Source organism: Argopecten irradians, chromosome 5, assembly GCF_041381155.1.
Source record: "Argopecten irradians isolate NY chromosome 5, Ai_NY, whole genome shotgun sequence".
In the NCBI taxonomy this organism is placed as follows: domain Eukaryota; kingdom Metazoa; phylum Mollusca; class Bivalvia; order Pectinida; family Pectinidae; genus Argopecten; species Argopecten irradians.
Window position 1 is genome coordinate 43,093,528 of NC_091138.1, and position 27,331 is coordinate 43,120,858.

Here is a 27,331-nt window from a genome sequence, read left to right on the forward strand (position 1 = left end):
TTCCTAGGCTGACCAAATTTACTAGTACCTGTGGTAATGTTTTTGTCTTGAGAACTGTTTTTAACAAATGAGCCTTTGTGGGTGAGAGCGTAATCATCAGCCATTGTAGCTGCTTCACTAAGTGTTTCAACTTTTCTCTCATCTAAATGAGTTTTTATGTTTATGTGGACACAACGTTTAAACTCCTCTATCAACAATAATTGCCTCAATTTACCGAAATCGTCATCAATTTCTTTAGAATCACACCACCTATCAAATAATTGTTCTTTTTCTCTGGCAAATTCTACATGAGTTTGTTCATCTCTCTTTCTTGAGTTTCGAAATTTCTGGCGGTAAGCCTCAGGAACTAACTCATAAGCTTTCAAAATAGCTTTCTTGACTACTTGGTAATTTGAAATGTCATCAACAGATAAAGAAGAATAAATGTCTCTAGCTTTACCAATCAGGACACTCTGAAGAAGCATTGTAAGCTTATCTTCAGGCCATTTCATACTATCAGCTATTTTCTCAAAATGCAGAAAATACTTGTCAACTTCTTTCTCTTGAAAAGGAGGAACTAACCTAATGTTTCTACTGACATCAAACCTCTGTTTCCTTGTAAACCCCTAAAAGTTGGATTACTTGAACTGTCTTGAGAAGCTAGTTCTAATTCTTTAATTCTAAGTTCTGTTTCAGCTTGAATTTTTTGCTTCTCTAGCTCTAACATCTGATCTCTCTCTTTTTCTTTTAATTCTTTCTCAATTTCTTTTTCTCTTAACTCTCTTTCTTTGTCTATTTCTTTTTCTCTTAACTCTCTTTCTTTGTCTATTTCTTTTTCTCTTAACTCCTTTTCTATTTCTCTTTCTCTCATTTCTTTCTCTATTTGTTTCATTTTCATTTCATGTTCAAGTTCCATTTGTCTAATTTGGATTTCTGAAGTGACTGTTTCCTCTATACTATCTAATGCACTAGAGTCAAATTTGCCATGGTCAACAAAAGATCTTATAATTACATTCCTAATTTCAGCTTTCCTCAAATTAGTTTTGATAGTAATTCCTAAATGTTTACCCAATAACAGTAAATCCTTCTTACTAACTTGCAAAAGAACTTCCAGGGATGGCGCTTTAACAAACTGTTCTACCTGCATAGTAGTCATACTTATCTAGCTGTTGGTTTCAAATGTAAACTCAAAGTTTGTACACAAATTTTGAAAATTTCTTAATTAATTTTTCAAAGTTAGATTTCACACATTGAATATCGATCTCGGACACGAGCCCCCAATTCTGTTACATTAACGAATAACAGAAAGGAGAAACCAGCAGCTAAATTCAAAACACAATTTAATTATATATACAATATTATACAGAGATGGTTTACAATATCTAAAGTAATTGGTGGTGGTACAAGACTAGTACGATGATTTAAAGTGTTACTTATCTGTATGCGAATGTCCTGGTATAATCCTTGATCCTTCAAGGTTTCAAATTAACAATAATCACAAATCCACAAGGAAATTGAATGTCCACCGATGATTTGTAAAGTTCCAGGCAATATGAATAAATCCACACAAAGTGTTGTAATAATCCAATTCTGTTACATTAACGAATAACAGAAAGGAGAAACCAGCAGCTAAATTCAAAACACAATTTAATTATATATACAATATTATACAGAGATTGTACCAATTCTGTTACATTAACGAATAACAGAAAGGAGAAACCAGCAGCTAAATTCAAAACACAATTTAATTATATATACAATATTATACAGAGATGGTTTACAATATCTAAAGTAATTGGTGGTGGTACAAGACTAGTACGATGATTTAAAGTGTTACTTATCTGTATGCGAATGTCCTGGTATAATCCTTGATCCTTCCAGGTTTCAAATTAACAATAATCACAAATCCACAAGGAAATTGAATGTCCACCGATGATTTGTAAAGTTCCAGGCAATATGAATAAATCCACACAAAGTGTTGTAATAATCCAATTCTGTTACATTAACGAATAACAGAAAGGAGAAACCAGCAGCTAAATTCAAAACACAATTTAATTATATATACAATATTATACAGAGATTGTACCAATTCTGTTACATTAACGAATAACAGAAAGGAGAAACCAGCAGCTAAATTCAAAACACAATTTAATTATATATACAATATTATACAGAGATGGTTTACAATATCTAAAGTAATTGGTGGTGGTACAAGACTAGTACGATGATTTAAAGTGTTACTTATCTGTATGCGAATGTCCTGGTATAATCCTTGATCCTTCCAGGTTTCAAATTAACAATAATCACAAATCCACAAGGAAATTGAATGTCCACCGATGATTTGTAAAGTTCCAGGCAATATGAATAAATCCACACAAAGTGTTGTAATAATCCACAGATAAAGTCACAATAGCTCTCCCAATAGAATCTTATATAGCGCTGTACAATTCTTGGTATGTCTTATTACAGGTCTCATTACAGTTCTGATTAGCCTTGGACAGCTGGAGTATATATAGCTAAACCGTAATTCAAGAATATTGGAGAACCTTCTACTTCTAGAAATATGTAACTAAAAACAGTAAACAAGTAAACACACATAACTTTCTGGAAATAGATCATTCTAGATCTCTACTTAAAATCAACATGTTTACAAACACATTTGTTTATACATGATTATATTCTAGAAAGTTCTATAACCTAGACTAATGATATGACCTTTATAGGATGTATTGATAAAAAAGCTATAGGAGTTATCTCCCTTATCTCATAACTACATGTATTTAGTGTCATACATAACAATGTAACCAGGAAAAAAAGTCCCATAATTTATGTGACATTTGTTGTGATAACTGGGTTTCTTCAATGTATAATATGAAGTTTCAGAATTCAACGAATTTGTCATTTTAAAATGTAATTAGAATAGAATGAGAAATGGCGATAAGATATTAAACTATCAACATCCAAAATGGCTGCCTGTCAGTCTTCTGATTGGTCAGAAAATTCGATATACACAACTAGGGTCCAAGGAAATACTAAACTTCATTAAGAGAAATATCTTTTCTGTACTCACTGAAAAATACATGTAGCGGTAACAATAATGTAAATGTACGAACGGACGGATGAAAAACGAAAGATTATTTCAATAGCCACTCATCTGTCGACGGTGGACTAAAATTGTAATTAGTAATGATGTCCACATACATATATCTGTACTTTGTATATGAGAGGGTCTATTACATTCGAGTGAATTTAGGGGATGAAGAATCTGTTAATGAATCGTCTAAACATTTATAAAAATCCAGTGTTAATTGACTGACGGTACACCGGCTATAGCTAACATTGAAGCGACAGCTACGAACAAACACACAAATAACAATGTTTAACATCACTCTAATCACGTAATATTTTGATAATAAATAAAATAAATTCCTGTCTGATCTCGTTATTACCTGCTATTGAGTGTGATCGACATGCAGTCACTATAACAGCAAATATATGCCAGCCATTTTATCAAAACATCATCGATCCGTTATGACAGTGAAGGGTTAGTTAATTTATTGGATGACAATGGGATACGGTAGAATCACATACTTAAGTATGATCTCAATATTTTTTATTTTCATTGAAATGCAGATCCAATCATGATATATGTTTTTCTCCAAACGAGATAATGTTTCGAAGTAATGCATTTCGTTTAAAATCGTTGATGCAATGGAATCAGTTCACTCTCTGTAGAATTAAAACAAGAAGAAAAATAAAACACAACTGTACTATGTATTCTTTGAAAAATCAGTTGACAAATTAATTGTCATAATCTTCTTTTGCTTCCTTCTCCCCCAACTTCTGAGTGAGGTATGTACAGTGGATGAATTAGTCTACGCCTTACACATCACTCGATTGACATGCCCAATAGTTTGATGCCCCTGAATGATGTGAGGGTAACACTGTTGTCCCTGGTAGGTGTACTGGTGATGGGTGTCACACCCTCAGTGGATTCATACAACAGTTCTTCTTCCTCCGAGATCTTATCAAGATCCGGTAGTATATCCGGCGCAAATATTCTCCTGGAACGCCGAGTTTTCCCTGGAGTTGAAATACTCGACAATTCGTTCTGGTAAGTAACCTCTGTAGGGTTTATAGTCTCATATTCACTTTCATCTGTTTGTAGGATTTGGAGGTCGTCAAAATTACGCTGGCCAGCGGAAATCCGTGGAGGCCCAATGATTTTGTAGCACTTCAGGATTGGGGCTAAAAATGGGAGACATAGAAATTAAATACTAGATAAATGGGCATAGATATGAAGAAATAAAAATCATTAAGCCGAATGTAGGTTGAAGGAAGATAAGAGATGACTAAATCTGTAATTTTCTGTTATTTTTATTTTAATAGCTAGTCTATCAAAGTTCCAGAATTACTTCACTGTGCGATCATTTATTAGAACAATGTACTACCAGTAAACCAACAATTTGTCATGTCGAATTAAATTTCGCGTTTTTATGCCCAATGCCTCTTTTACAGCGATTTAGTTATCTTCGGTGTCTGCATTTCAACGACCGGTGCAAAGTAACGCACTGCGCCGGATAAATCAGAGGTACTGCCGTAGTGTAAACGAAGGGAAGTAACTCTGGTATGAAACGTACATCTCAAAAATGGTTATGGTCAAGTTTGGAAACTGACTAAATTCAAACAAACTTTCCGTAGTTCACAACAACCCTTATTTCTATCCGATCAACAATATGAGATGATCACTGAGTAAACTCACCGATTGGCAAAATACGATGTTTGTTGTATGTTGTAGACTGAAATAAAAAAAGAAAAGACAAAATATTTGCAAAGTTGTAGTAAACATTTCATACACATGGTAACGCTCAAAGCGTCCATAAATATATGTATATCTGCATGGAGGCAAGATCCGGTAACTAACTTTTTAATGGTTTAAAGTTTAAAGGAATTGATGAAAACAAAAAACGATTAAAGAAACAAAACACAATATAACAAAAACAGAACAGAACTGAAACACGTGAACGAGTTACATACTCTTGAAGTATGAGTTGCTTGTGGAAGAGAAACTTGGATTATCTGCCTTAGTAACAATTCGCTCCGTCAGGCAGCGTTACTGATAATTTCCGGTGCGAAGCTTGACAGAGCGTTGACAAACTATAGCCGACAATTTAGTCTATCAGGAAATGACGCCATTTTCTCAAACAATGAAGATATTTTTTCTCACATACACACGACGTGACAAACAAGACATTATTACAATGGAAGATAACCCTGCGTTCCATTCATAACCTTATCTTACCTCAAAGCTCTCCTTGGCTCTTGACGTACTCTCTAGATACACAAATACGAAACATGGCGTGAGTGTAATGAGTAAAGAAACGTCAGGTATGATTTAAATCAGATAATGAAATAGACAGAGTAATAAACATATATACCAGATTCCAGATTTACAACATTTCTTGAACTCTTCTTATATTCCTCTCCATAATTCTGGCTTCCTGTAGAATTTGACTGGGACGGCTAAAAAGAAAATCATCGTGAATTTTTTTTTAAATAATAAAGAAAAATATGATCTATTTTTTTGTGATTTCAAAATGCATGAAGTATTTATGATATCATACAACAGTGTATTGCTTATAGCTGGTGATTTTCGCTGAGATTCCAAGTTTCTTTAAGATGATCCACCGCTGACAAATGTTATTTTTTCACTATCAAAAACAGGAGCAGACGATTTAGTATTTTTCTTCAGTTACAAAAGTTACTTACTTTACACTATTACCATCATTGAAAAGCTTGAGCTTCTAATTTTACTTCAAGTTAAAAATATGAAAAATAATAAATTGCATCCCGAAAAAAATTCTCTGGCACTATATTCTATATGGAATGAAGTACTGATTGCACACGCACCACAGGCGAAATAAATTATTTTATTTTATTTTTTGTGTTAAATTAGGCATATTTATACACGATTTAACATAAATTATTGTTCAAATGATGAATATCATTTATGCTCTGTCGGCGGTGGAGCATCTTTAACGAACGCACCGTTATCTGTATTTTTTTTTTAATTTGAATTTTTGGAAAGTTGTCAACAAATTTTTAAATTGGTAACCCCAAACTCTCCGTTACTTTGGCACCGATGACTACAGTCACTTACAAACCAGTTATAGGTAAATCCTGAGCACAGCTCAAAGTGTCACGGCATAAACAATTCCAGAAGAGTTTTTAAACACTTTTTCAAGAAATATATCTTGATCAACATACACATATCATTCAAAGACAATATTGACAATGTTCAGAATTTCAAGCTGAATGTATTAATTCCATCTTTGAAGTTAAATGTTTTTTTAAATGCATCGGGCCTCGTTGCTGTACCCTCTCACACATATAACACAGTTTTCGGCTTATCTACTTAACATACTAAACTTGTACACAAAACTTACCTTTGGTGATACACTGAATGTCCTCTCCCCGGGGGAGCCGGGTATAGGTATTGTAGGGAGACGGTAGATGTCAAATCATCAACAGAATAATTGGTAAAGATGTATTAAATTTAAAAATAATACCAAGCAAAATTTCAATTATTTACAAGCGTAGATTTAGAGACGAGAAGTCCTTTAAAACGGACAAGGAAACTTTCATCAGGACATACTCGAATGCGTCACAGAGCCCGTTTATCTAAAAATATCCCAAGGATTAATAATTTGTCCTTTTTTCTCTGCTGCATATGTCATATGTCATATCCTAGATACTCTAATAGGCCATATATATGTTTATTCGTGCCAGATCCCTGTGGCACAAAGTACATACTTTTTGTTAGAGTTGTCTCCCTTTGAGAGACAATGACAATGTACAGTACGGTAGGCTACCAAGCACATGTCATCTGAAACCTTACGCTACTCACTCTCTGAAATATCCCAAATGTCAGAGGTGTCGTCATCGAATTCTGTGTCTTCATCGCCGTAATTAGAAACATAATCACCCATCTCAAACCTCCTCATTTTGATAGCCAAGATATTTGTAACGATAAGTCCTGGCAACTTTCTGCGAAAATGCACGTTTCTGATTGGTTAAAAATCCACACAGGTTTAAACATGGTCAGCTGATTCAGGCTCAGGGTCTGGTAACGATATATTTTTAAAGCATTAAAACTAAGTAAAGAAACATGTAATACACAGAATATATCATTTATAGATAAATGACACCCTCTCAACAAGAATTAAAAGAAAATAATCTAACAGCTGTCGTGATATGATTTTTTTATTTAAAGCTTCATGGAATAGCCTATGTGATAATGATTTTGAAAGTGATTCATAAATAGTGACAAAAATGTTAATTTCATTCTAGTTTTTTTCTGATTATTTTTTCATCATTGATTTGAAACCAAAGACCACAATCTATGTACATAATAATACTGTCAGAAACCCACGTGTGAACTCGTTTTTCATTCATTTTTTTATGTATTTTGTTGTCATGATATGATGTTTACGTAGAGTCTACACGTGTAAGGAAATGACCATTCTGAGTCTAGCTGGAAAATCACAAGGACGCGTGGACACCTAATATCATATTCATTTGTGTGTGAAAATGATGATATTTCAAAACTTTTCGAAATCTGCTACTTCGTATGCAGTGCACGTGTCCTCAGTATCTGGAAATATTATATATGTTTCCACAGTTCTCATTGGCTAAGGGGGATATTTAGCATATCAATTATTTAATAAGTTGACATTACTGTAGCTATTATACTACTCTTGTAAACTCACATATGTCTGAACGGCCGAGTTCCTCAGGGTGGTGACCTAAGACCATCAGTCTTCTTCTGCTTATAACCTTGAAAACATTAACTATTTCTTTAATAATTGGCAAATAACTCATGTTTCTCCTTGTATGATATTTCATTGAAGCATTAATCAATTATACATGTATCCGACATTCGTAGCACACGTGTGTCAAGCAGATCAATGATCTTCCGGTTTAAAGCATTGTTCTGTGTTTCGATCTACAGTGTATATACCGTCGATTTTCATGACAATCTTTTAGTAGAAACACCCCCAAATTCCTCAAAATAATGTAATGTTATTTAATTTAGTTTATATAGTTATCTATTAATTGTATTTATTCACTCTTCAGTTGTTATTTTTTTTAATTTTATTTTCTTGGTTTGGTTTGTTTCAATTTCAGTTTTTTTGTCATCCAATCATTAAATATATTCATTGCTTCATATTTGGATAGCTTAAATCGGGAATATTTATCTTTATTTGCTAACACAAAATATCTGAACGTGACTTCAAACAAGCACCCGCTAAAAGTTAAATGCAGTTTGTTGTGGCTGATTGACAGATTCAGGGTATTGTCTCTCCAGATTCTCCAAGGACACAATCATTATAATTGTTTGACAATTTTAAGATTCAAAATACCAGAAACATATATACATAGAGATTGGAAACTCCTTCTTTGTCTTTGTTGACAGGCAGAGGGACCTCCGGTTTATAGGCATTTTGCCTTGGCTAACTTCTTTTAAGTGTATTATTTTAAACATGATATTTTTGCATCAACACAAAGTTAAAACATAATATCATGGTTTGATGTGATCAGTTTTCCCGATTGACTGTGTTATTTAATACGATTTTTGAAAGCATGAAAATAAGCAAATTTACCTGTTTTTTTCGAAAATCAGGCATTCAAAACCGGAAGTGCGTTTTATTTTATTAATAAATAAGTTAAAATATTACTTTTTCTATCCAAAATCGTACTCAAACCATCTGAAAATTACTGAACTTTTGCAACATATCAAAGTTATTCTTCTATATTCAACTATTTAAGAGTTTATCTTAACACCCCCATGCACATACAGAGGTACATCTGCCGATCGTAGGAATGGAGGAGTTGCCAATCTCTATGTATATACATATTTATGAAAATACGACCAAAACACCACATGAAGACATTAAAATGTTTTTTAGTCATTGTATTATAGAAAATAGCTAAATAATTATATCCATTCATATTTCATTAAAACTAAGTTTAATACATGTAAGTCCAACTGTACTTTCCCCCCGCCTATACACTCTGTTCAAAGGGACGTAATTCAGCAAAAAGTCCCATTTAGTGTGCTAGAGTTACCTCGCTTCTATTGCCTCCAAAAATTAAAACAAACCACAGGCGTTTGGCTCTATAGACATATATAATGATACTGTGTCATGGAGAGAAAGAAATGTCTTTAGAGCCAAACGCCTCTGAACAAACCCTGTGGGAGACCTCGATAGTCCGCTCATCAATATTATTTTCGTATTTGTATTTTCTATTGTTAATTCTATATCACGTGATCGTGTTAGTTTTAGACCTGTGTGCATTGATAAAAGAGCGGAATACATTGCAAATCTATTTTCTCTACACGCGTATGATTATGCCATGGTGTATTTACTATTTTACTGATATATCTGCTATAGCAGGTGACATATCCCCGTTTGGCAACAAATGACTTGGAATGGAATTCTCTCCCGTCAAATGTATTATTGCAATTTATGTAATGAATTGAAATAAGCAATTAATACGTTTTAAACTAGAAACATACTGCTGTTCATATATGCTCGATCGATACAGAAATGCGAATACAAAGTTTTCTTCATAATTAAGATAACAATGAAACATGTATCTCTCTTAAAATACAAACATCGGATTTATAGATTTCTTTTTTCTCCTCGAAACCTGTTAAAAGACATTAGTCAGTCAGGCAAATTGTCGTTTGCTACCTTATGTGACGTCACGAACAAGATCCCTCTGATGTAACCATGTGACTAATAGCGCGTGACATAATAATTATCGTGACGTCATAGTTAGCCGAAGCCTAACAACCAAAAGATGCGGTATATGGAAGACGAAGAACGCACATTTTAAGAAACAAGAATGAAGCTGTTTGACGTTCGTAATCAGTTCAGGCAGCAACTGAATTTTAATCGAAACAACATTAACAATATTTCATGTGAAATTCAAAAACGATATAAGGTAAGTCTTGTAAAAACTGGTGAGAAATGAATGTTGAATTGTTTATTATACTTGTTAATATTGAGTTGTTCTTTGTTACTCTGCATTGCGTCAAATTATTTCGAGACTTGTAATTGCGCACTGAACGCTAAATTAACATTAAACAAGAAATTATTTGGCTGCTATTGTTTAATTATAATTCATAATAATAAATTACTGAATTTTTTTTTGATAAAATCTATAAATGCTAATTTTGAAGCAGCTAATTAATTAAGAACTTCCTTTTTGAATTCAAAGAGTCCAGAAAAACTGTCCGTATATATCCGAGAACATTTTAATCATACTCGACTATTACTAGTTTTATCAAGTTTCCGCTGACTTCGAGTTATCGATGTTTCATTGAACATTGAGAGTGTATTAGCTTGTTTCATAAAAGAGTATACTAAAACCCGGTTAAAACGAACCTATCTCTGGGGACCAAAGTAATTACTTCGTTATAAACATAGTTCGTTATACACATATTGCAAGTTACATCACTGTACTGCAGGTAATTAGTCTTTATTCAGAAGGTCTGGGATGTAGACAGACGAATTGTAACTGACCCTTGACTGGAAATCAAAGTTACAACGTTATCACGATAAAATTTGTTGCAAGCGTGTTTGTTATAAACATCAGTGGCGTAGGAAGATGAAACGTAATGTTGGGCAAAGGTCCTCCATATTTTGTAACCACCCCCCCCCCTACCCCACCCCACCTACAGGAGGAGATTAATTCAACACACAACAATATATACTTTATATTCTTTTTCATATATCATTAAATATAATCCTTGTACACATTTATAGATAGTGAGGTCGCTAAATGGAAATTAACGAATACGCAAATTGGCCAAATTAGCGTGTGAACGCCGAAGGCGCGAGATTTTGGGGTCTGGGGGTCGACCCCGGGAAAAATTACGATTTAGAATGGCTGAGATGAGTTTTTACAATGTATTTTGATGATTTTGCGATTGCCCGAAAGCACGAGATTTTGGTGTTTGGATGGTCCGGGGGTCTCCCCCGAGAAAAAAAATACGATTTAGAACGGCTAAGATGAGTTTTTGCGATGTATTTGATGAATTTGCGAGCACCCGAAGGCGCGAGATTGTGGTGTTTGGGGGTCCGGGGGTCTTCCCCGGGAAAAAAAAAAGATTTAGAATGGCTGAGATGAGTTTTACGATGTATTTTAATGATTTTAAAGCGTTCTTACCATTGAAATTTTTTCGATTGAAAGTAACCTGCATTTATAAATGATAATTGTGATAATTGTGTCGTCATATCATTGTGCAACCCTGCTCGATCTGAACATACCGGCTTCTCACCATCGGCAAATTGTTTTGTAACTCAAAATAATAATGAATTAATTGTCAAATGTAGTACGTAAGATCCCTTAATGGACATTTTAGTGTAGTTCATGTGTATTGAATTTCTACATGTACTATTAAAGGTTTGACCATTATGTGCTTGAACGTTTTAGGAAATGCGTCGCGCAACGGAAATTTTTTTAGAAAGAAGTACGAAAAATGTGCAGGAGGACCCTTTTTTCTTTCAAATATGCATTTTTAGAACATTTCAGTCAGCGAAAATGGGGGGGGGTGGGGGGGGGGGGGGGGTGGGGGGTAAAAAGACATGTTTGCCCCCCCCCCCCCCGTCCTGGGGAACGGGGGGTGGGGACGCCCCTGAACATGTTTTACTGTGTGGTCTAGTCCGATTAGATCGTCGTCCATTCTTTATTCAAAGATCGTTTAAAGATACTACAGCTCATATTGCCGTAACCAGGAAATAAGGTTTACGCCAAGGAGGTGCGTTTTGACCTTTGTTTTAATACTGTTGAGATGAGACGTTTTTTATTAAACAATATGAATTGTCAAAGTATTCAGACTAGGAAGGCTGTTGTAATTCGAATTATTCTTAGATAATTGTTAAATTTGTGTGAACGCACAACGTTACACGAAGTGCGGTGTGCGCATGAAGTCTGTGCGATGTTGTCGGTACGGCTATATCGTGCATGCAGGATGAGCGATGGAAACGGCTTCTGTGCGAGAGCGATTGTTGTTGATGCATAAGAAATTGCAAAAGGAAATTGAGTATGCATCGTAAGCATATGTTGGTTGGGTTTTATTCAAAGTTTACAAAATATCACGTAGACGAACTTTTGTCCGTGCAGTACCATACGTATGTAGCTAAACATCATCATGACTACTCAGCAAGCATTCTATTATGTAAAAAAAAACCCATCCATTTCTCTTTAAACCGGCGACTTACGTGGTTCTCTATTTCCGACTGCTAATGCTAGGTTTACACTATGTTCCCGGCGGCCACGGCAGCCCCGTTTCGGGCCACCGTGGACAAAACGTGGTGACCGCGAGACAACTTGAGACAACGCAGAAGGACGTGATAGACAAACGTGAGCGGTCGTGATTACCGTGGATGCCGTGCCAGATTTTTAAACTGTCAAAAAATTTGCCACGGCAGTCACGGTACAGATGGTAAACGCCACAGGACGTCATAAAACGGGATTGACGTAACAAAACGTAACAATGCGTGCGAGGCCGTAACAAAACTTCCAGACGGTCCGTGGTGGAACGGGCAGCAAGCACGTTTCACGGAATCTAACGGTGATTTCAAGTTTTGTGACGTTCTGTTGCGTTTTTTCCACGTTTTATCACGGTTGATGCAGATTGGCTGCACGTTTTGTGCCGTTTTGTCAAGGTTTGTCAAGGTTTTGACGGCAAGCCAAGGTGGATGATAACCGTTTCGATACGTTCTGTCAAGGCACATCACGGCTTGTAGCGATTGAAAGCCCGACGTGATACGGCGTGTTACGTCTTATTACGGTCTTACGTTGCAACCAATATCTGATGAAGTATCATTGCCTGGCCTGGTACATATTTGCTACTTCATGGATTATTTGTATTATTAAATAGAAATAGTCATTATCAAACACATTAAAACCATCAAATTATACAAAAGCTATTATTGCAAAAGACAGATTAAGTGATTAACCATTACAGAAAAAAATGGCGTAAAAATACTTAGCTATAATAATTATATATATTCATACCAAATATAATTTGTAATTAAAATGTGTTTGAAATGACATTTTCGGCAATAAATATTGTTTCATTTGCTTAAAAAAAATCCCGGTATCAGACTTTCATCCCTAGTAAGCCTTGGCGGACCGTGAAAAACGTATCGGAGCTTGATCAAAACGTGTAAAACGTAGCAGACCTCATCAGATCGTAACAGGCCTAGTGAGAACGTAGTGGTATCCTTGATAGACCGTGCTAAAGCCGTAGTGTACCTTTAACCTTCCGGAACAGCACTTTCCCGTATATCCACGGTCCATGACGTAATCCGTAAAAGACCGTGGCAAAACTTCACAAGACCTAGCTCAACTTGAATACAGAGACAAAAATAGCCAAAATTCCACGGCGCACCACGTTTCGGGCAAACGGGGCTACCGTGATTGCCGGGAACATAGTGTAAACCTAGCATAACGTCCCATGATCTGCGGTGTATGGTGTGCGGTACGAAACGCATAAAGATGCGATCTGTACGATATTATGTGCGCACACGATCCAAACCGCACAAATCGCTCATCGTTGAAACACCGCAAACAGTGTAGGATTTGTGATCCCATAACTGTACAAACATGTACATGCTTTCCATTCCTTCATTAACTATATTCAATTTTCTAATATCATCGCTTCATTGAGACAATACGTTTTTTGTAACAAAATGTTATACCAAGCCAAAAGCAATGCAGTCCGAGACCAGGATGGATACAAAAGAGGGTCATGGTGTCCGTGTGTCAACCGTCAAAATATCCGGCACCACTTGACCTTGGAAGTCTCGTGCTTGACCAAGGTCAGACTCAGAGTCAGAAGCAAGTGTTTGTTGGTTTTGTTGTTTATTTACGTCTATAACAGAGCAGTCAACAGAAGCAAGCGGTAAGCCCACACGAAATCCAAGGGAGGCTGTAATATGTCGGATAAACTCAGCTGAGTAGCACGAATCTGATATAAAAAGCAGTAAGCACGATCTGATATAAACTGAGTTAAGTGTCAGTTTTTTTCTATAAAAAACAACCATGAGTCAAAGTCTTTTGAGCCAGTGGTCTTTCTGCACAGGCCAAGTTGTGTTGAAATTGGTCATTTTGGACCACAAGAACTGTTGTTAGTGTGTTTGTGATCTTAATACATTTGTACAGAGGTGGTCGCTCACAAAGGTTTTACTGTATCTGAAATAGAGAAGAGTTACCTTAACTCTAGAACCCGTGTTATCATACTGGTGTCTAGCCAGGGTTTCTTTAGGTTTGAGAAACATTTGTTAACGTAAAGTTCAGTATCTTTTCGAATTGTAAAAGATGGAGTATTTTGTAAAAAAAAAAAAAAAAAAAAAAAAGCAAAAATGTATGCAATTTGTTTTTACCTTAAGAATGCACATGCTAAAATTTGTCTGACAAAAAAGTTCACTAAAAAAATCTCAATTTAGTCACTCATTATTAGAATAAAACACGTAATCAAGATTGTCCATCTGTTTCACAGACATTCCGGAGAAACATGATACAAGAAAAGTTCCTTGTGATGACCTGCAAGCCCACACCTGTACAGGTAAACACTATGTTTATATAACGAGTATCTATTTTCTGTATTACAAATTGTTATTGTACAGGTTTCTCGTTCATTACTTTTTCTATTACTGTCTGCAAATCGTCAAAAATATGATGCTTAAACAATAGATAAATTATTCTTTCCAGAGAAACATAGTTCACGATCTTCTTGGACCCGGTACATTTGGGGACGTCCGCCGGTTACCATCAATGTTGGATGAAGAAAATCTCATTGCACTTGCTCTGGATTTCCAAAGCCTCGATGAAGCAAGACGACTGAGACCGTCTGTATTAATTGAACCGTGGATGTTCGGTCTAAGTTGTTCACCACGACAGGTAGAGCTGAAATATTTTTGTTTGTGTATATGTATAATGAATCAGCGTATTGAAGATATAATTTTCAAACGAGGAATGATAGATATTTCAAATTCAAAGAACTTCAGTATTGTTATCTAAAGATACTATATATATATAGCTATTACCTATAAAAATACGCTGTGCATGGATATCAAATGAGCTGTTTGGTAAGTAAATTGTCAAATATACCATATTAAAAGAAATACTAATTAATTTCTTCAGAGAGACGAAGAAGGAAGCCAGTCTGTTCTTATTGAACCATGGATGTTTAGTCCGAGTTTTTCACACGAGAGGTACAGCTGAAATATTTCATTTTTTTTTCCAAAGATAAATTATGCAAATTGAAATTTTAAAACTTTCGCGCTTCTGATATAGCCTAATGTGATTCTTAACCTGTATCAGTTGATAAGAAAATATAATTTTATTTGTTTTTCCAATTTATATAAACTTAAAAACCGGTAAAAAACAGGATGATGACCATTTTTATTTTTCCAGGTGAACATTGTACCAGAGATATCTGAGGAAACAAGTGTTGTGTACTCTGAAGGCAGTTCTTTGGTTGGTGTAGACAGTTTAACATCATTATCTACAACCAGCAGTGTTTTGTCTAAAAGTCCCTATTCCGTAAGTATTATTAATCTTCTCGGAACAAATGTAATGTAGGTCAATTAATAAGATAATGACGCCCGCGTATTTATAATTTCATAGCAAATTCGATGCAATTTAGTCAATATTTAGTTGTTTTTTTTAGCAAAAGCGAAAACGGCAAAAGGTTTAAAGATGTTTATAAGAAAAATCAAAGGAGATAAAAGCAATATCATAATAATGTGATTGCTTACAGTAATGCATTAAATTAACTTAAAACGAGGTGGGATGAATGACAAAATCTGTTGTTTTGTATGAATGCTTGCTTCTTCAGGTAATTACGACCCCAAGATCATCGCCATCGAGTAGATCATCCTTTGTTTTATCGAGTTCCTCTATGTTGGCTTCTTCCAGTGATCTTCATTATTCTGATGTGGAAAGTTATAGTTCTCACAGATCCACATCAGCATCAGGAAATTATGTGATTACTGGAAATACCCACTCGGTATGTTAATGGTGGTGAGCTGTTCAGTAAAATTACAAAGAATGAAAGAAAACCATTTGATCAAAAATGCAAAGCATTCCGAAGTCTATGAGAAGTCTGAATTAATTTAATTCGGAGGATTATATGGTTTTCACAGATAAGTATTGTATAGCTCAAGGCCTGTTGTTTGCTGCTATGTGTTTTCGCATATATATATATATATATGCATAGTTAAAAAAAAAAAAAAAAAAAATACATTAATGTGAAAAATCCACGTTATAAACTGTAAATTGATAAAACGTAGTTGTTATTTTCAAAATGTTTGAAGATGGCGTTTCACCTTACCACTTCTGAAAAATGGATGTGGTATATGTTTCACAATACATGTAATAAGATTTTGAATGTTTGACTCTTCAGGTAATTTTGACTCCAAGATCCTCGGCATCGAGTAGATCATCCATTGCGATACTGAATGCCTCTCTGGTGGCATCATCAACTGAGATTTATTATTCTGATGTGGAAAGTTCACACAGATCCACATCAGCACCAGGAAATGTGATTGCTGGAAGTTCACACGCGGTATGTTAATGTTGGTCAACTGTCCAGTGATATTAAAATGCATAAATAAACATGAACAAGAGAAATCATTGATCAATAATATAATTATTCGGATGATGATATGTTTTTAACAAACAAGTATAGCACAAGCTCTGATCGCTCGTTACCACGTGTTGTCTTATCATTGTGGATTGTTTCGAATTAAAATTATGTAAAAAGTTCAGTGACGTAACACGTACATATCATTATCAACTGTAAATTGATGAAATAGTTCAGACAATTCTAAAATGGTGAAAAATTGACATGTTGTATACTAATGGACTTTTGTATATTGTATATATATGATTTTTCAGATTTCCATGGCAGCAATAGAAAACGAGCTGATGGCGCTTATGGATTCGCCCCGTGTAGTGCACCAGCAAACTTCAACTAGCTTGTGTGGTATGTTTAGTCATGTGTAAACAAGAGTCTAATTAATTTGTAAACAAAGTGTAAGAGACTTCCTTCTTTTTTTAATTATTATTATTTAATACGTACATTTGAAAATTGCCAAACACGGTATCGTCTCATTGAAATCTGATGAATATTATGCTTTTATATGAAATTGAAAAATATTACTTTACTGAAAATGGTCCGTTGATTTAGTATTAATAGGTGGCATGGAATACCAGTACCAACATTCCCACTTCAACTTTTCTGTCCTTGGAAACCAAGTCAGAACCGTCGACGCAACAATTGAGATACTGTCAAGCGTTGACTTTTTGAATGAAATCAACCCAGAGAATGGAGGCCTAAATATCCTGGGATCCGGTGTGTTTGGGTCGGTGAGTAGCAATAACTTCTCGAGAAGAAGGAAGTAAATTTTAGCAGATGTTTTTACCTCATTAATCCTAATTATTAGAAATTATTAAATAATATTTCAATATTGCCAAACAGGGTATCGTTTCATTGAAATCTGAAGAATATCATTATTTTATATGAAATTAAAACGCAAACATACGGTGTCTAAGACGTTCATCAACTATCCTTATTACTTAAACATTAATATTTAATATTATAAATCATGAAATAAATCAGGAGTCATCACACTATGTAAAGGATTGAACATTGCGATGCCAACAATAAATGTATGTCTAGTATTCATAAGAAAACAAGAAAATGAAATCGTAGTTTTATCCAGAAATAATGAACTTCTGAACAAGTCTCTACAATTCATTTTCAGGTCTTTACTTCAAAACACCTCGTCACGGGCAAAAGGGTGGCCATCAAAGCCTATCATAATGAAGATATCAAACACATAGTTGCCGAGGCGAGGTATTTACAACTACTAAACACGACAGGCTTTACGCCACAACTTCTCGGGCTTCTCCCCAACCCCGTAGATCCCAGAGAGATCTACCTCGTGATGGAAATGGTGGGGGAGGGGGTCACCCTACGTAAACGTCTAGAGAAGAATGACCTTAGTGAAAAAGACAAACTATCAATAGCATTAAGACTTGTCATTGGACTACACAGCATTCACGAGAAGAAAGTACTAATCAACGACATAAAAGACGATAATATCATCATATACGGCACTGACCTCAGAGCAAAGTAAGTTATCGTAATGTTTTGAAGTACTTTGAACATAACGAATAATATGCTAAATAGATAGATGTGTAACCGGTGACATGGGGAATACACATGCTGCTAATTGCATCATTGCATCTGAGTTTTTCAAAGATAACTGCTGTTTCTATGGATATTATTCTACGGAATAATTTCCTTATAAAACAAAAGACCATTTGGAATATAGAGATCTTCAATTTTTAAAATTTAATATCAGCAATGATCTTATTTTCACCTTTTGTTATTTAACTTTTGTATTACAGATTCATTGATTTTGGCCACGCCTCTTGTGGATTTGAAAAGACCTACAAAGGGGACACATCTAGGTCTTTCCATCTGGCTCCAGAGGTAAGGAACCACAATTCAACAACCCCTGCATCGGACGTATATAGTCTAGGCGATACTCTGGGATATTTCTCTGTCAACAAGCTCAATAGTCTTGTATACCGATGCAAACGGCCTGATCCTGTGGAGAGGCCATTACTTCCTCACATGGCCGGGGAATTAATGGAATTGTTGAAATAGATAGCTCACTATGTACTGTGATACTTACATTTTTTATATATTATTGTTAAATTTACACTTTACTTTTGAAAGTTATTTGTTTCACTATTTGATATATTATAAAATATTTTTTATTCAATATTCATAATAATAGGTGTTTTCCCCCCAGATATTCACATTTACATTGCATTCTTTAAGGTTGATTGTTTTTCAAATCAATATTTATACATATTCCATGTACATCTTAAGTTCAATAACGTTCGAAACAGTGTGGGTCGGTGATTTTAGATGAATGGGTGTGGCATACCGTGCTGTACAGAACAGGATGCGATCCTCTGGCACACTGTGAAAAGTTGTAAGATCGTAAGTCACTGGCGTGGATGGAATAAGCCCGTAAACTTGGCCTGCTGTACATCAGAGATTGCCACTTTAAAATTTATAATTATGGGTAGATTGGATTGGTAATGTTCTAATTATTATTTTTTGTTGTTGTTGCTTTATTCATTATCACTATGAATAAAGATTAAATACAAGTAAACACAATTAATATGTGTAACATGGGTATTGTGTATCAGCTACTATGACACCAGGAATATCATCTGTTTTCTCCGTTTTTCCAATAAAAATTATACAAAATATTCTGAATGATCTAATAGCTGAAAATGGAACGTAATATATACAACAATAGATTCTTAAGAATTGATTTCAAGTAGTGTATGGATAATATATCTCATTTTACATTTATAGTTGTTTAATATCTGTTTATATTAGATAGGCTCTTATTTTTTCACTATTTTCATTGGCTAATACATTAGCACGTGAAGTCCAAAATACAGCATATTGATCTTGGTGTTTCCATTTTTAAAAACACCGAGTCAATATTCCTTGGGGAACTTCATTGCCCAAACGCTGCATTCTTCAGGGTGGCGTTCTTTGACCATTGTTTTTCTTGTAATTAATATAAACGATATATCTAATATAAAAATTAATGATCTTTGTCTCGATTCATATGGTGTCATATCACCCTTGAAGAATTTAAAATAATGACCTCTGGCTACGCCTTCGGTCACTACTTATTCTACGCGGGCGATATAACACCAATATGGACCTCAATTAAGGTCAATAATTGATATATATTAGATATGCTCTGATTTCCCCCTATTTTATTGGCTAATACATGGTCACGTGACGTTCAGTAAAAGGATATTGACTCGGTGTTTCCATTTTTAGAAACACCGAGTCGATATTCCTTTGCGAACTCTATTGCCCAAACACCGCATTCTTCAGGATGGCGGTCTTTGATCAATGCTTTTCTTGTAATGAAGATTCTACATTTTTATTTCTAAATTTGCTGGATATTTATTCTTACAATCTTTTGTCTATGTGAACTTCAATAATAACAGTAGATGTTACCATATGATGATTGATCTCATTTTTTCATAATTTTAATTATATAAATCAGTTTTGATATTATTTTTAAAATGTTGAATATCAGTAATTATGGAATTTAATTTATTAAATTTTGGATGATCTGTTTTCAATGTTGAAGACAACAATCGCAATTAATATTTACATATGTTGATAATAAAATGTATAAATGTAAAAAATGTGTCAACTTGTTTTTAGATCATTTAACCCAGGGTCAGACCCACGGTAACGTATTTGATCTTCGTTCGTCGTATGTCTCCTAATTCCAGTGTCAATACAAACTTGCACTCAAATCGTGGAAAGATTGTGATAAAACAAACGACTCGTCACACCCTGCTGTTAGGTCGAGAAAGGTTGCGAAAAAAAAACTACGAAAAGCTGTGCGAATCGAGAAAGCCATGCAACGGTCCCAACATCATACTTCTATCATGGAAGCCAGAACCTCTGATACAAAGCTATTTCATAAACTTGTACAACTCCAACGGAAGAATGCCTGTGTTAATATCAGTGAGCTACGTGTTGGTGATGAAATCCTATTCAGAAAAGAACGGAATAATGATAGGCTGGACAACACACTTTAGCAAAACTAGCTACTCCATTGCAGATATTGTTAACCGCACAATTTGACGATACCCACCGTGATCATGCGCAACTGGATGTCGAGCTTATCACCGATATGTGCAGTAATGCAGAACCTGTCAAATTCTCCTGCGATGAAGTACGGAAAGCAGTGTCTAACCTCAACACTGGGAAATTCCCAGACACATACGGGATTACGGCAGAACATATTGTGCATGGCGGAGACAACATCATTAGGGTACTATGCGAGATCTTCAACAAAATATCCGCTAAAGGCCACATCCCAGATAAACTGAAAGTTGGAACGCTTACTCCTGTCTTCAAAAAGAAAGGTGACAAATCTGACGCAAAGAATTACAGAGGAATCACTGTAACACAAATCGTTTTAAAGGTAATTGAATCTCTCATCAAACAACACTTACTTCCCTTTATTGATTCGATACAGAACCACATGCAGAAGGGATTCACTGCAAATACCTCGCCCATTCTCTGCGCGCTTTTAGTTGAGGAATTCATTTGAGAGAGTAAAGACCTCAAGAAACCCATTTACATTGCTTTTCTCGACGCCAAGTCTACGTTCGATGTTTTGTCCCATGAACTTCTCCTAAGGAAAGTATTCGACCTCGGGATCGACCCCAATATCTGGTCACTGCTACACAGTCTACATTCTGGAGCGACGAGTGCCGTTAAATAGTGCAAAATCAGAAACATTTTCGATTCAACAAGGTGTGCGTCAAGGAGGTGTGCTTAGTGCAGATGTGTACAAAATCTTCATCAACCAACTTCTCAACGGGCTTGAAAAAGCAGGCTACGGTGCCAAAATGGGTCACATTCTATGTAATGCGCCCACAAGTGCTGATGACGTCAACTTGCTCACTAACGACGCAGACGAGCTACACGGTGAATTACAGCAAAACCGAGCGCTACAGTCTGCAACCAACAAAAAGTGTGATATTACCAATATCTACCTTAACATCAACAAAAAACCAAAAGGACTTTGAATACCAAAAGAGAAAAGGTTGGGCACTCGACGACGTAAAGATGCCTATTGTGGGTAGAAATACCCATATCGGAGTATCAAAATCGGCAACCAACCAGGACAACCATGTTGTTGACGGAAACATAAAAACAAGGAGGACACTCTATTCACTGGTAGGATCTGGCCTACATGGAGAAAATGGTCTAGACCCAGCTTCAACGATCAATCTATTACTTGTCTATGTAATGCCCGTCCTACTGTATGGCCCGTTGTCAGTATAATGTGACCGGGTGGGGCGTGTTGCTTGGTGTCTTCGGCGGCATGCTTTAGTGATATACCACTATAAAAAGGGCAACAGTTCCACTATACAAGAAGACACAACATAAATATACCGCAGTCTTCCAAAACATGCACCTCGCACAACATACACGCAACACACCGCATACATGGGAGGCCGAACTGTTCCTTAAAAAGAGCCTCAAACAAATATTGTCCATCCCAACAACTACTGTCGACGCCGCGGTATGTATTCTGAGTTGAATTCTACCGGTTGAAGCTTTCATTCATAAACGTGCTCTAAGCTTTTATGGAAGCATCATAAGACTGAGTGATTCGTCGATTGAGAAACAATTAGCCAGACGTCAGCTGTGTGTAAAAACGGGAAATTCCAACAGCTGGTACGCCATACAAAATCTACTAGTCCTATACGACCTCCCTAATGAAATTGACCTACTACAGGACAACGTGCCTGAAAACAAGGAGCAATGGAAACGCAGAGCCAACAAATAAGCCAACATGCACTGGAAAGATAAAATCAGCCGCCTAGCGGCATAATACTCTGCCTTACAACATCTAAACATCGAAGTACTCAAACCTGGACAGCTACATCCAACTGTATGTTCCAGTCTACCAAACGACCGTGAACCAGCTCGAATCGCCGTCAAGCTTAAAATCTTAACCGGAACCTATATACTACAAACCAACAGGGCTGCCTTCAACCAGAACCAAGTTGATCCCACGTGTCTTCTCCGGAAACAGGCCGATGAAATGGCAAGCATTTACTACTACACTGCCCCGAACTACATGACAGCAGATTGCCGGCTGTAGAGACTATCACATCAATTTTATATTAAAATTAAACAAGAACTGTATCGATGGAGAAACCATTCTAAAATGTATTCTCGACTCCTCTAAACTTCAACTGGATTCAAAGACCACAGAAACATTGAGTTCCATGCACGCAGACTTTGTTACTCCATCCACACTCAACGCTACAAAAGACTGACAAGAAATCCGAAGCGACGTCTAACATAGGATGTGTATACTCGTATGTGAAGAGAATAGAGTCTGGCATATGTACATTTCCCCACCTTAAATTTTTTATATAAAAACCAGGAAAAAAGTCCCATAATTTATGTGACATTTGATGTGATAACTGGGTTTCTTCAATGTATAATTTTAAGTTTCAGAATTCAACGAATTTGTCATTTTAAAATGTAATTAGAATAGAATGAGAAATGGCGATAAGATATTAAACTATCGAAATTCAAAATGGCTGCCTGTCAGTCTTCTGATTGGTCAGAAAATTCGATATACACAACTAGGGTCCAAGGAAATACTAAACTTCATTAAGAGAAATCTCTCTTCTGTACTCACTGAAAAATACATGTAGCGGTAACAATAATGTAAATGTACGAACGGACGGGTGAAAAACGAAAGATTATTTCAATAGCCACTCATCTGTCGACGGTGGACTAAAATTGTAATTAGTAATGATGTCCACATACATATATCTGTACTTTGTATATGAGAGGGTCTATTACATTCGAGTGACTTTAGGGGATGAAGAATCTGTTAATGAATCGTCTAAACATTTATAAAATTCCAGTGTTAATTGACTGACGGTACACCGGATATAGCTACCATTGAAGCGACAGCTACGAACAAACACACAAATAACAATGTTTAACATCACTCTAATCACGTAACATTTTGATCAATAAATAAAATAAATTCTTGTCTGATCTCGTTATTACCTGCTATTGAGTGTGATCGACATGCAGTCACTATAACAGCAAATATATGCCAGTCATTTTATCAAAACATCATCGTTCCGTTATGACAGTGAAGGGTTAGTTAATGTATTGGATGACAATGGGATACGGTAGAATCACATACTTAAGTATGCTGTTAATATTTTGATTTTCATTGAAATGCAGATCCAATCATGATATAGGTTATTCTCCAAATGAGATAATGTTTCGAAGTAATGCATTTCGTTTAAAATCGTTGATGCAATGGAATCAGTTCACTCTCTGTAGAATTAAAACAAGAAGAAAAATAAAACACAACGGTACTATGTATTCTTTGAAAAATCAGTTGACAGATTAATTGTCATAATCGTCTTTTGCTTCCTTCTCCCCCAACTTCTGAGTGAGGTATGTACAGGGGATGACTTAGTCTACGCCTTACACATCACTCGATTGACATGCCCAATAGTTTGATGCCCCTGAATGATGTGAGGGTAGTACTGTTGACCCTGGTAGGTGTACTGGTGATGGGTGTCACACCCTCAGTGGATTCATACAACAGTTCTTCTTCCTCCGAGATCTTATCAAGATCCGGGAGTATATCCGGCGCAAATATTCTCCTGGAACGCCGAGTTTTCCCTGGAGTTGAAAAACTCGACAATTCGTTCTGGTCAGTAACCTCTGTAGGGATTTTGGTATCATATTCACTTTCATCTGTTTGTAGGATTTGGAGGTCGTCAAAATTACGCTGGCCAGCGGAAATCCGTGGAGGCCCAATGATTTTGTAGCACTTCAGGATCGGGGCTAAAAATGGGAGACATAGAAATTAAATATTAGATAAATGGGCATAGATATGAAGAAATAAAAATCACTAAGCCGAATGTAGGTTGAAGGAAGATAAGAGATGACTAAATCTGTAATTTTCTGTTATTTTTATTTCAATAGCGAGTCTATCAAAGTTCCAGAATTACTTCACTGTGCGATCATTTATTAGAACAATGTACTACCAGTAAACCAACAATTTGTCATTTCGAATTAAATTTCGCGTTTTTATGCCCATTGCCTCTTTTACAGCGATTTAGTTATCTTCGGTGTCTGCATTTCAACGACGGTGCAAAGTAACGCACTGCGCCGGATAAATCAGAGGTACTGACGTAGTGTAAACGAAGGGAAGTAACTCTGGTATGAAACGTACATCTCAAAAATGGTTTATGGTCAAGTTTGGAAACTGACTAAATTCAAACAAACTTTCCGTAGTTCACAACAACCCTTATTTCTATCCGACCCACAATATGAGATGATCACTGAGTAAACTCACCGATTGGCAAAATACGATGTTTGTTGTATTTTGTAGACTGAAATAAAAAAAGAAAAGACAAAATATTTGCAAAGTTGTAGTAAACATTTTATACACATGGTAACGCTCAAAGCGTCCTATTTCTGGATGGAGGCAAGATCCGGTAACTAACTTTTTAATGGTTTAAAGTTTAAAGGAATTGATGAAAAAATAAAACCGATTAAAAAAACAAAACACAATAACAAAAACAGAACAGAACACTGAAACACGTGAACGAGTTACATACTCTTGAAGTATGAGTTGCTTGTGGAAGAGAAACTTAGAGTGGATTATCTGCCTTAGTAACAATTCGCTCCGTCAGGCGGCGTTACTGATAATTTCCGGTGCGAAGCTTGATAGAGCGTTGACAAACTATAGCAGACAATTTAGTCTAACAGGAAATTACGCCATTTTCTCAAACAACGAAGATATTTTTTCTCACATACACACGACGTGACAAACAAGACATTATTACAATGGAAGATAACCCTGCGTTATAGAGATATCTTACCTCCAAGCTCTCCTTGGCTCTTGACGTACTCTCTAGGTACACAAATACGAAACATGGCATGAGTGTAATGAGTAAAGAAACGTCAGGTATGATTTAAATCAGATAATGAAATAGACAGAGTAATAAACATATATACCAGATTCCAGATTTACAACATTTCTTGAACTCTTCTTATATTCCTCCCCATAATTCTGGCTTCCTGTAGAATTTGACTGGGACGGCTAAAAAGAAAATCATCGTGATTTTTTTAAATAATGAAGAAAAATATGATCTATTTGTTTTTGTGATTTCAAAATGCATGAAGTATTTATGATATCATACAACAGTGTATTGCTTATAGCTGGTGATTTTCGCTGAGATTCCAAGTTTCTAAAGATGATCCACCGCTGACAAATGGTATTTTTTCACTATCAAAAACAGGAGCAGACGATTTAGTATTTTTCTTCAGTTACAAAAGTTACTTACTTTACACTATTACCATCATTGAAAAGCTTGAGCTTCTAATTTTACTTCAAGTTAAAAATATGAAAAATAATTAATTGCATCCCGAAAAAATTTCCTGGCACTATATTCTATATGGAATGAAGTACTGATTGCACACGCACCACAGGCGAAATAAATTATTTTATTTTATTTTTTGTGTTAAATTAGGCATATTTATACACGATTTAACACCAATTATTGTTCAAATGATGAATATCATTTATGTTCTGTCGGCGGTGGAGCATCTTTAACGAACGCACCGTTATCTGTATTTTTTTTTTAATTTGAATTTTTGGAAAGTTGTCAACAAATTTTTAAATTGGTAACCCCAAACTCTCCGTTACTTTGGCACCGATGACTACAGTCACTTACAAACCAGTTATAGGTAAATCCTGAGCACAGCTCAAAGTGTCACGGCATAAACAATTCCAGAAGAGTTTTTAAACACTTTTTCAAGAAATATATCTTGATCAACATACACATATCATTCAAAGACAATATTGACAATGTTCAGAATTTCAAGCTGAATGTATTAATTCCGTCTTTGAAATTAAATGTTTTTTTAAATGCATCGGGCCTCGTTGCTGTACCCTCTCACACATATAACACAGTTTTCGGCTTATCTCCTCAACATACTGAACTAGTACACAAAACTTACCTTTGGTGATACACTGAATGTCCTCTCCCCGGGGGAGCCGGGTATAGGTACTGTAGGGAGACGGTAGATGTCAAATCATCAACAGAATAATTGGTAAAGATGTATTAAATTTAAAAATAATACCAAGCAAAATTTCAATTATTTACAAGCGTAGATTTAGAGACGAGAAGTCGTTTAAAACGGACAAGGAAACTTTCATCAGGACATACTCGAATGCGTCACAGAGCCCGTTTATCTAAAAATATCCCAAGGATTAATAATTTGTCCGTTTTGTTTTTCTCTGCTGCATATGTCATATGTCATATCCTAGATACTCTAATAGGCCATATATATGTTTATTCGTGCCAGATCCCTGTGGCACAAAGTACATACTTTTTGTTAGAGTTGTCTCCCTTTGAGAGACAATGACAATGTACAGTACGGTAGGCTACAAAGCACATGTCATCTGAAACCTTACGCTACTCACTCTCTGAAATATCCCAAATGTCAGAGGTGTCGTCATCGAATTCTGTGTCTTCATCGCCGTAATTAGAAACATAATCACCCATCTCAAACCTCCTCATTTTGATAGCCAAGATATTTGTAACTATAAGTCCTGGCAACTTTCTG

The 27,331-nt window shown here is 35.6% G+C and overlaps 3 protein-coding genes and 1 long non-coding RNA gene across 9 annotated transcripts; 2 read left to right on the forward strand and 2 right to left on the reverse strand.

The window, feature by feature from the left end:
* Positions 1 to 3,570: 3,570 nt before the first annotated feature.
* Positions 3,571 to 7,019, reverse strand: LOC138324580 (uncharacterized). Of its 4 annotated transcripts, none has more exons than XR_011208647.1 (4): positions 6,426 to 6,580; positions 5,418 to 5,502; positions 4,742 to 4,778; positions 3,571 to 4,227 (listed from the first exon to the last, which is right to left on the reverse strand). XR_011208647.1 is itself a non-coding variant. In XM_069269629.1 (4 exons), the coding sequence occupies exons 1-4, from the start codon at positions 6,956 to 6,958 to the stop codon at positions 4,167 to 4,169; spliced, it is 255 nt and encodes an 84-aa protein (XP_069125730.1). In that variant the 5' UTR covers positions 6,959 to 7,019; the 3' UTR covers positions 3,571 to 4,166. The 4 variants fall into 4 exon arrangements, 2 of the variants coding, with proteins under 2 accessions (XP_069125730.1, XP_069125729.1); XM_069269629.1 differs by lacking the exon at positions 6,426 to 6,580 and adding an exon at positions 6,887 to 7,019; XR_011208648.1 differs by lacking the exon at positions 4,742 to 4,778.
* Positions 7,020 to 14,169: 7,150 nt separating this feature from the next.
* LOC138324581 (uncharacterized) lies at positions 14,170 to 15,272 on the forward strand. Its single transcript, XR_011208649.1, has 3 exons — positions 14,170 to 14,623; positions 14,770 to 14,958; positions 15,202 to 15,272. It is a non-coding gene; the product is annotated as an uncharacterized lncRNA (long non-coding RNA).
* Positions 15,273 to 15,477: 205 nt separating this feature from the next.
* On the forward strand, positions 15,478 to 20,142 carry LOC138323944 (serine/threonine-protein kinase D1-like). Its single transcript, XM_069268896.1, has 7 exons — positions 15,478 to 15,603; positions 15,899 to 16,069; positions 16,466 to 16,627; positions 16,960 to 17,047; positions 17,252 to 17,430; positions 17,829 to 18,199; positions 18,478 to 20,142. The coding sequence occupies exons 2-7, from the start codon at positions 15,962 to 15,964 to the stop codon at positions 18,737 to 18,739; spliced, it is 1,170 nt and encodes a 389-aa protein (XP_069124997.1). The 5' UTR covers positions 15,478 to 15,603; positions 15,899 to 15,961; the 3' UTR covers positions 18,740 to 20,142.
* Positions 20,143 to 23,841: 3,699 nt separating this feature from the next.
* Positions 23,842 to 27,321, reverse strand: LOC138324582 (uncharacterized). 3 transcript variants are annotated; one of them, XM_069269630.1, is made up of 6 exons: positions 27,189 to 27,319; positions 26,723 to 26,772; positions 25,718 to 25,802; positions 25,582 to 25,613; positions 25,053 to 25,089; positions 23,842 to 24,538 (listed from the first exon to the last, which is right to left on the reverse strand). In XM_069269630.1, the coding sequence occupies exons 1-6, from the start codon at positions 27,283 to 27,285 to the stop codon at positions 24,180 to 24,182; spliced, it is 660 nt and encodes a 219-aa protein (XP_069125731.1). In that variant the 5' UTR covers positions 27,286 to 27,319; the 3' UTR covers positions 23,842 to 24,179. The 3 variants fall into 3 exon arrangements, with proteins under 3 accessions (XP_069125731.1, XP_069125733.1, XP_069125732.1); XM_069269632.1 differs by lacking the exon at positions 26,723 to 26,772 and having other exon boundaries at positions 27,189 to 27,321; XM_069269631.1 differs by lacking the exons at positions 25,053 to 25,089; positions 25,582 to 25,613.
* Between the last annotated feature and the right edge of the window lie 10 nt (positions 27,322 to 27,331).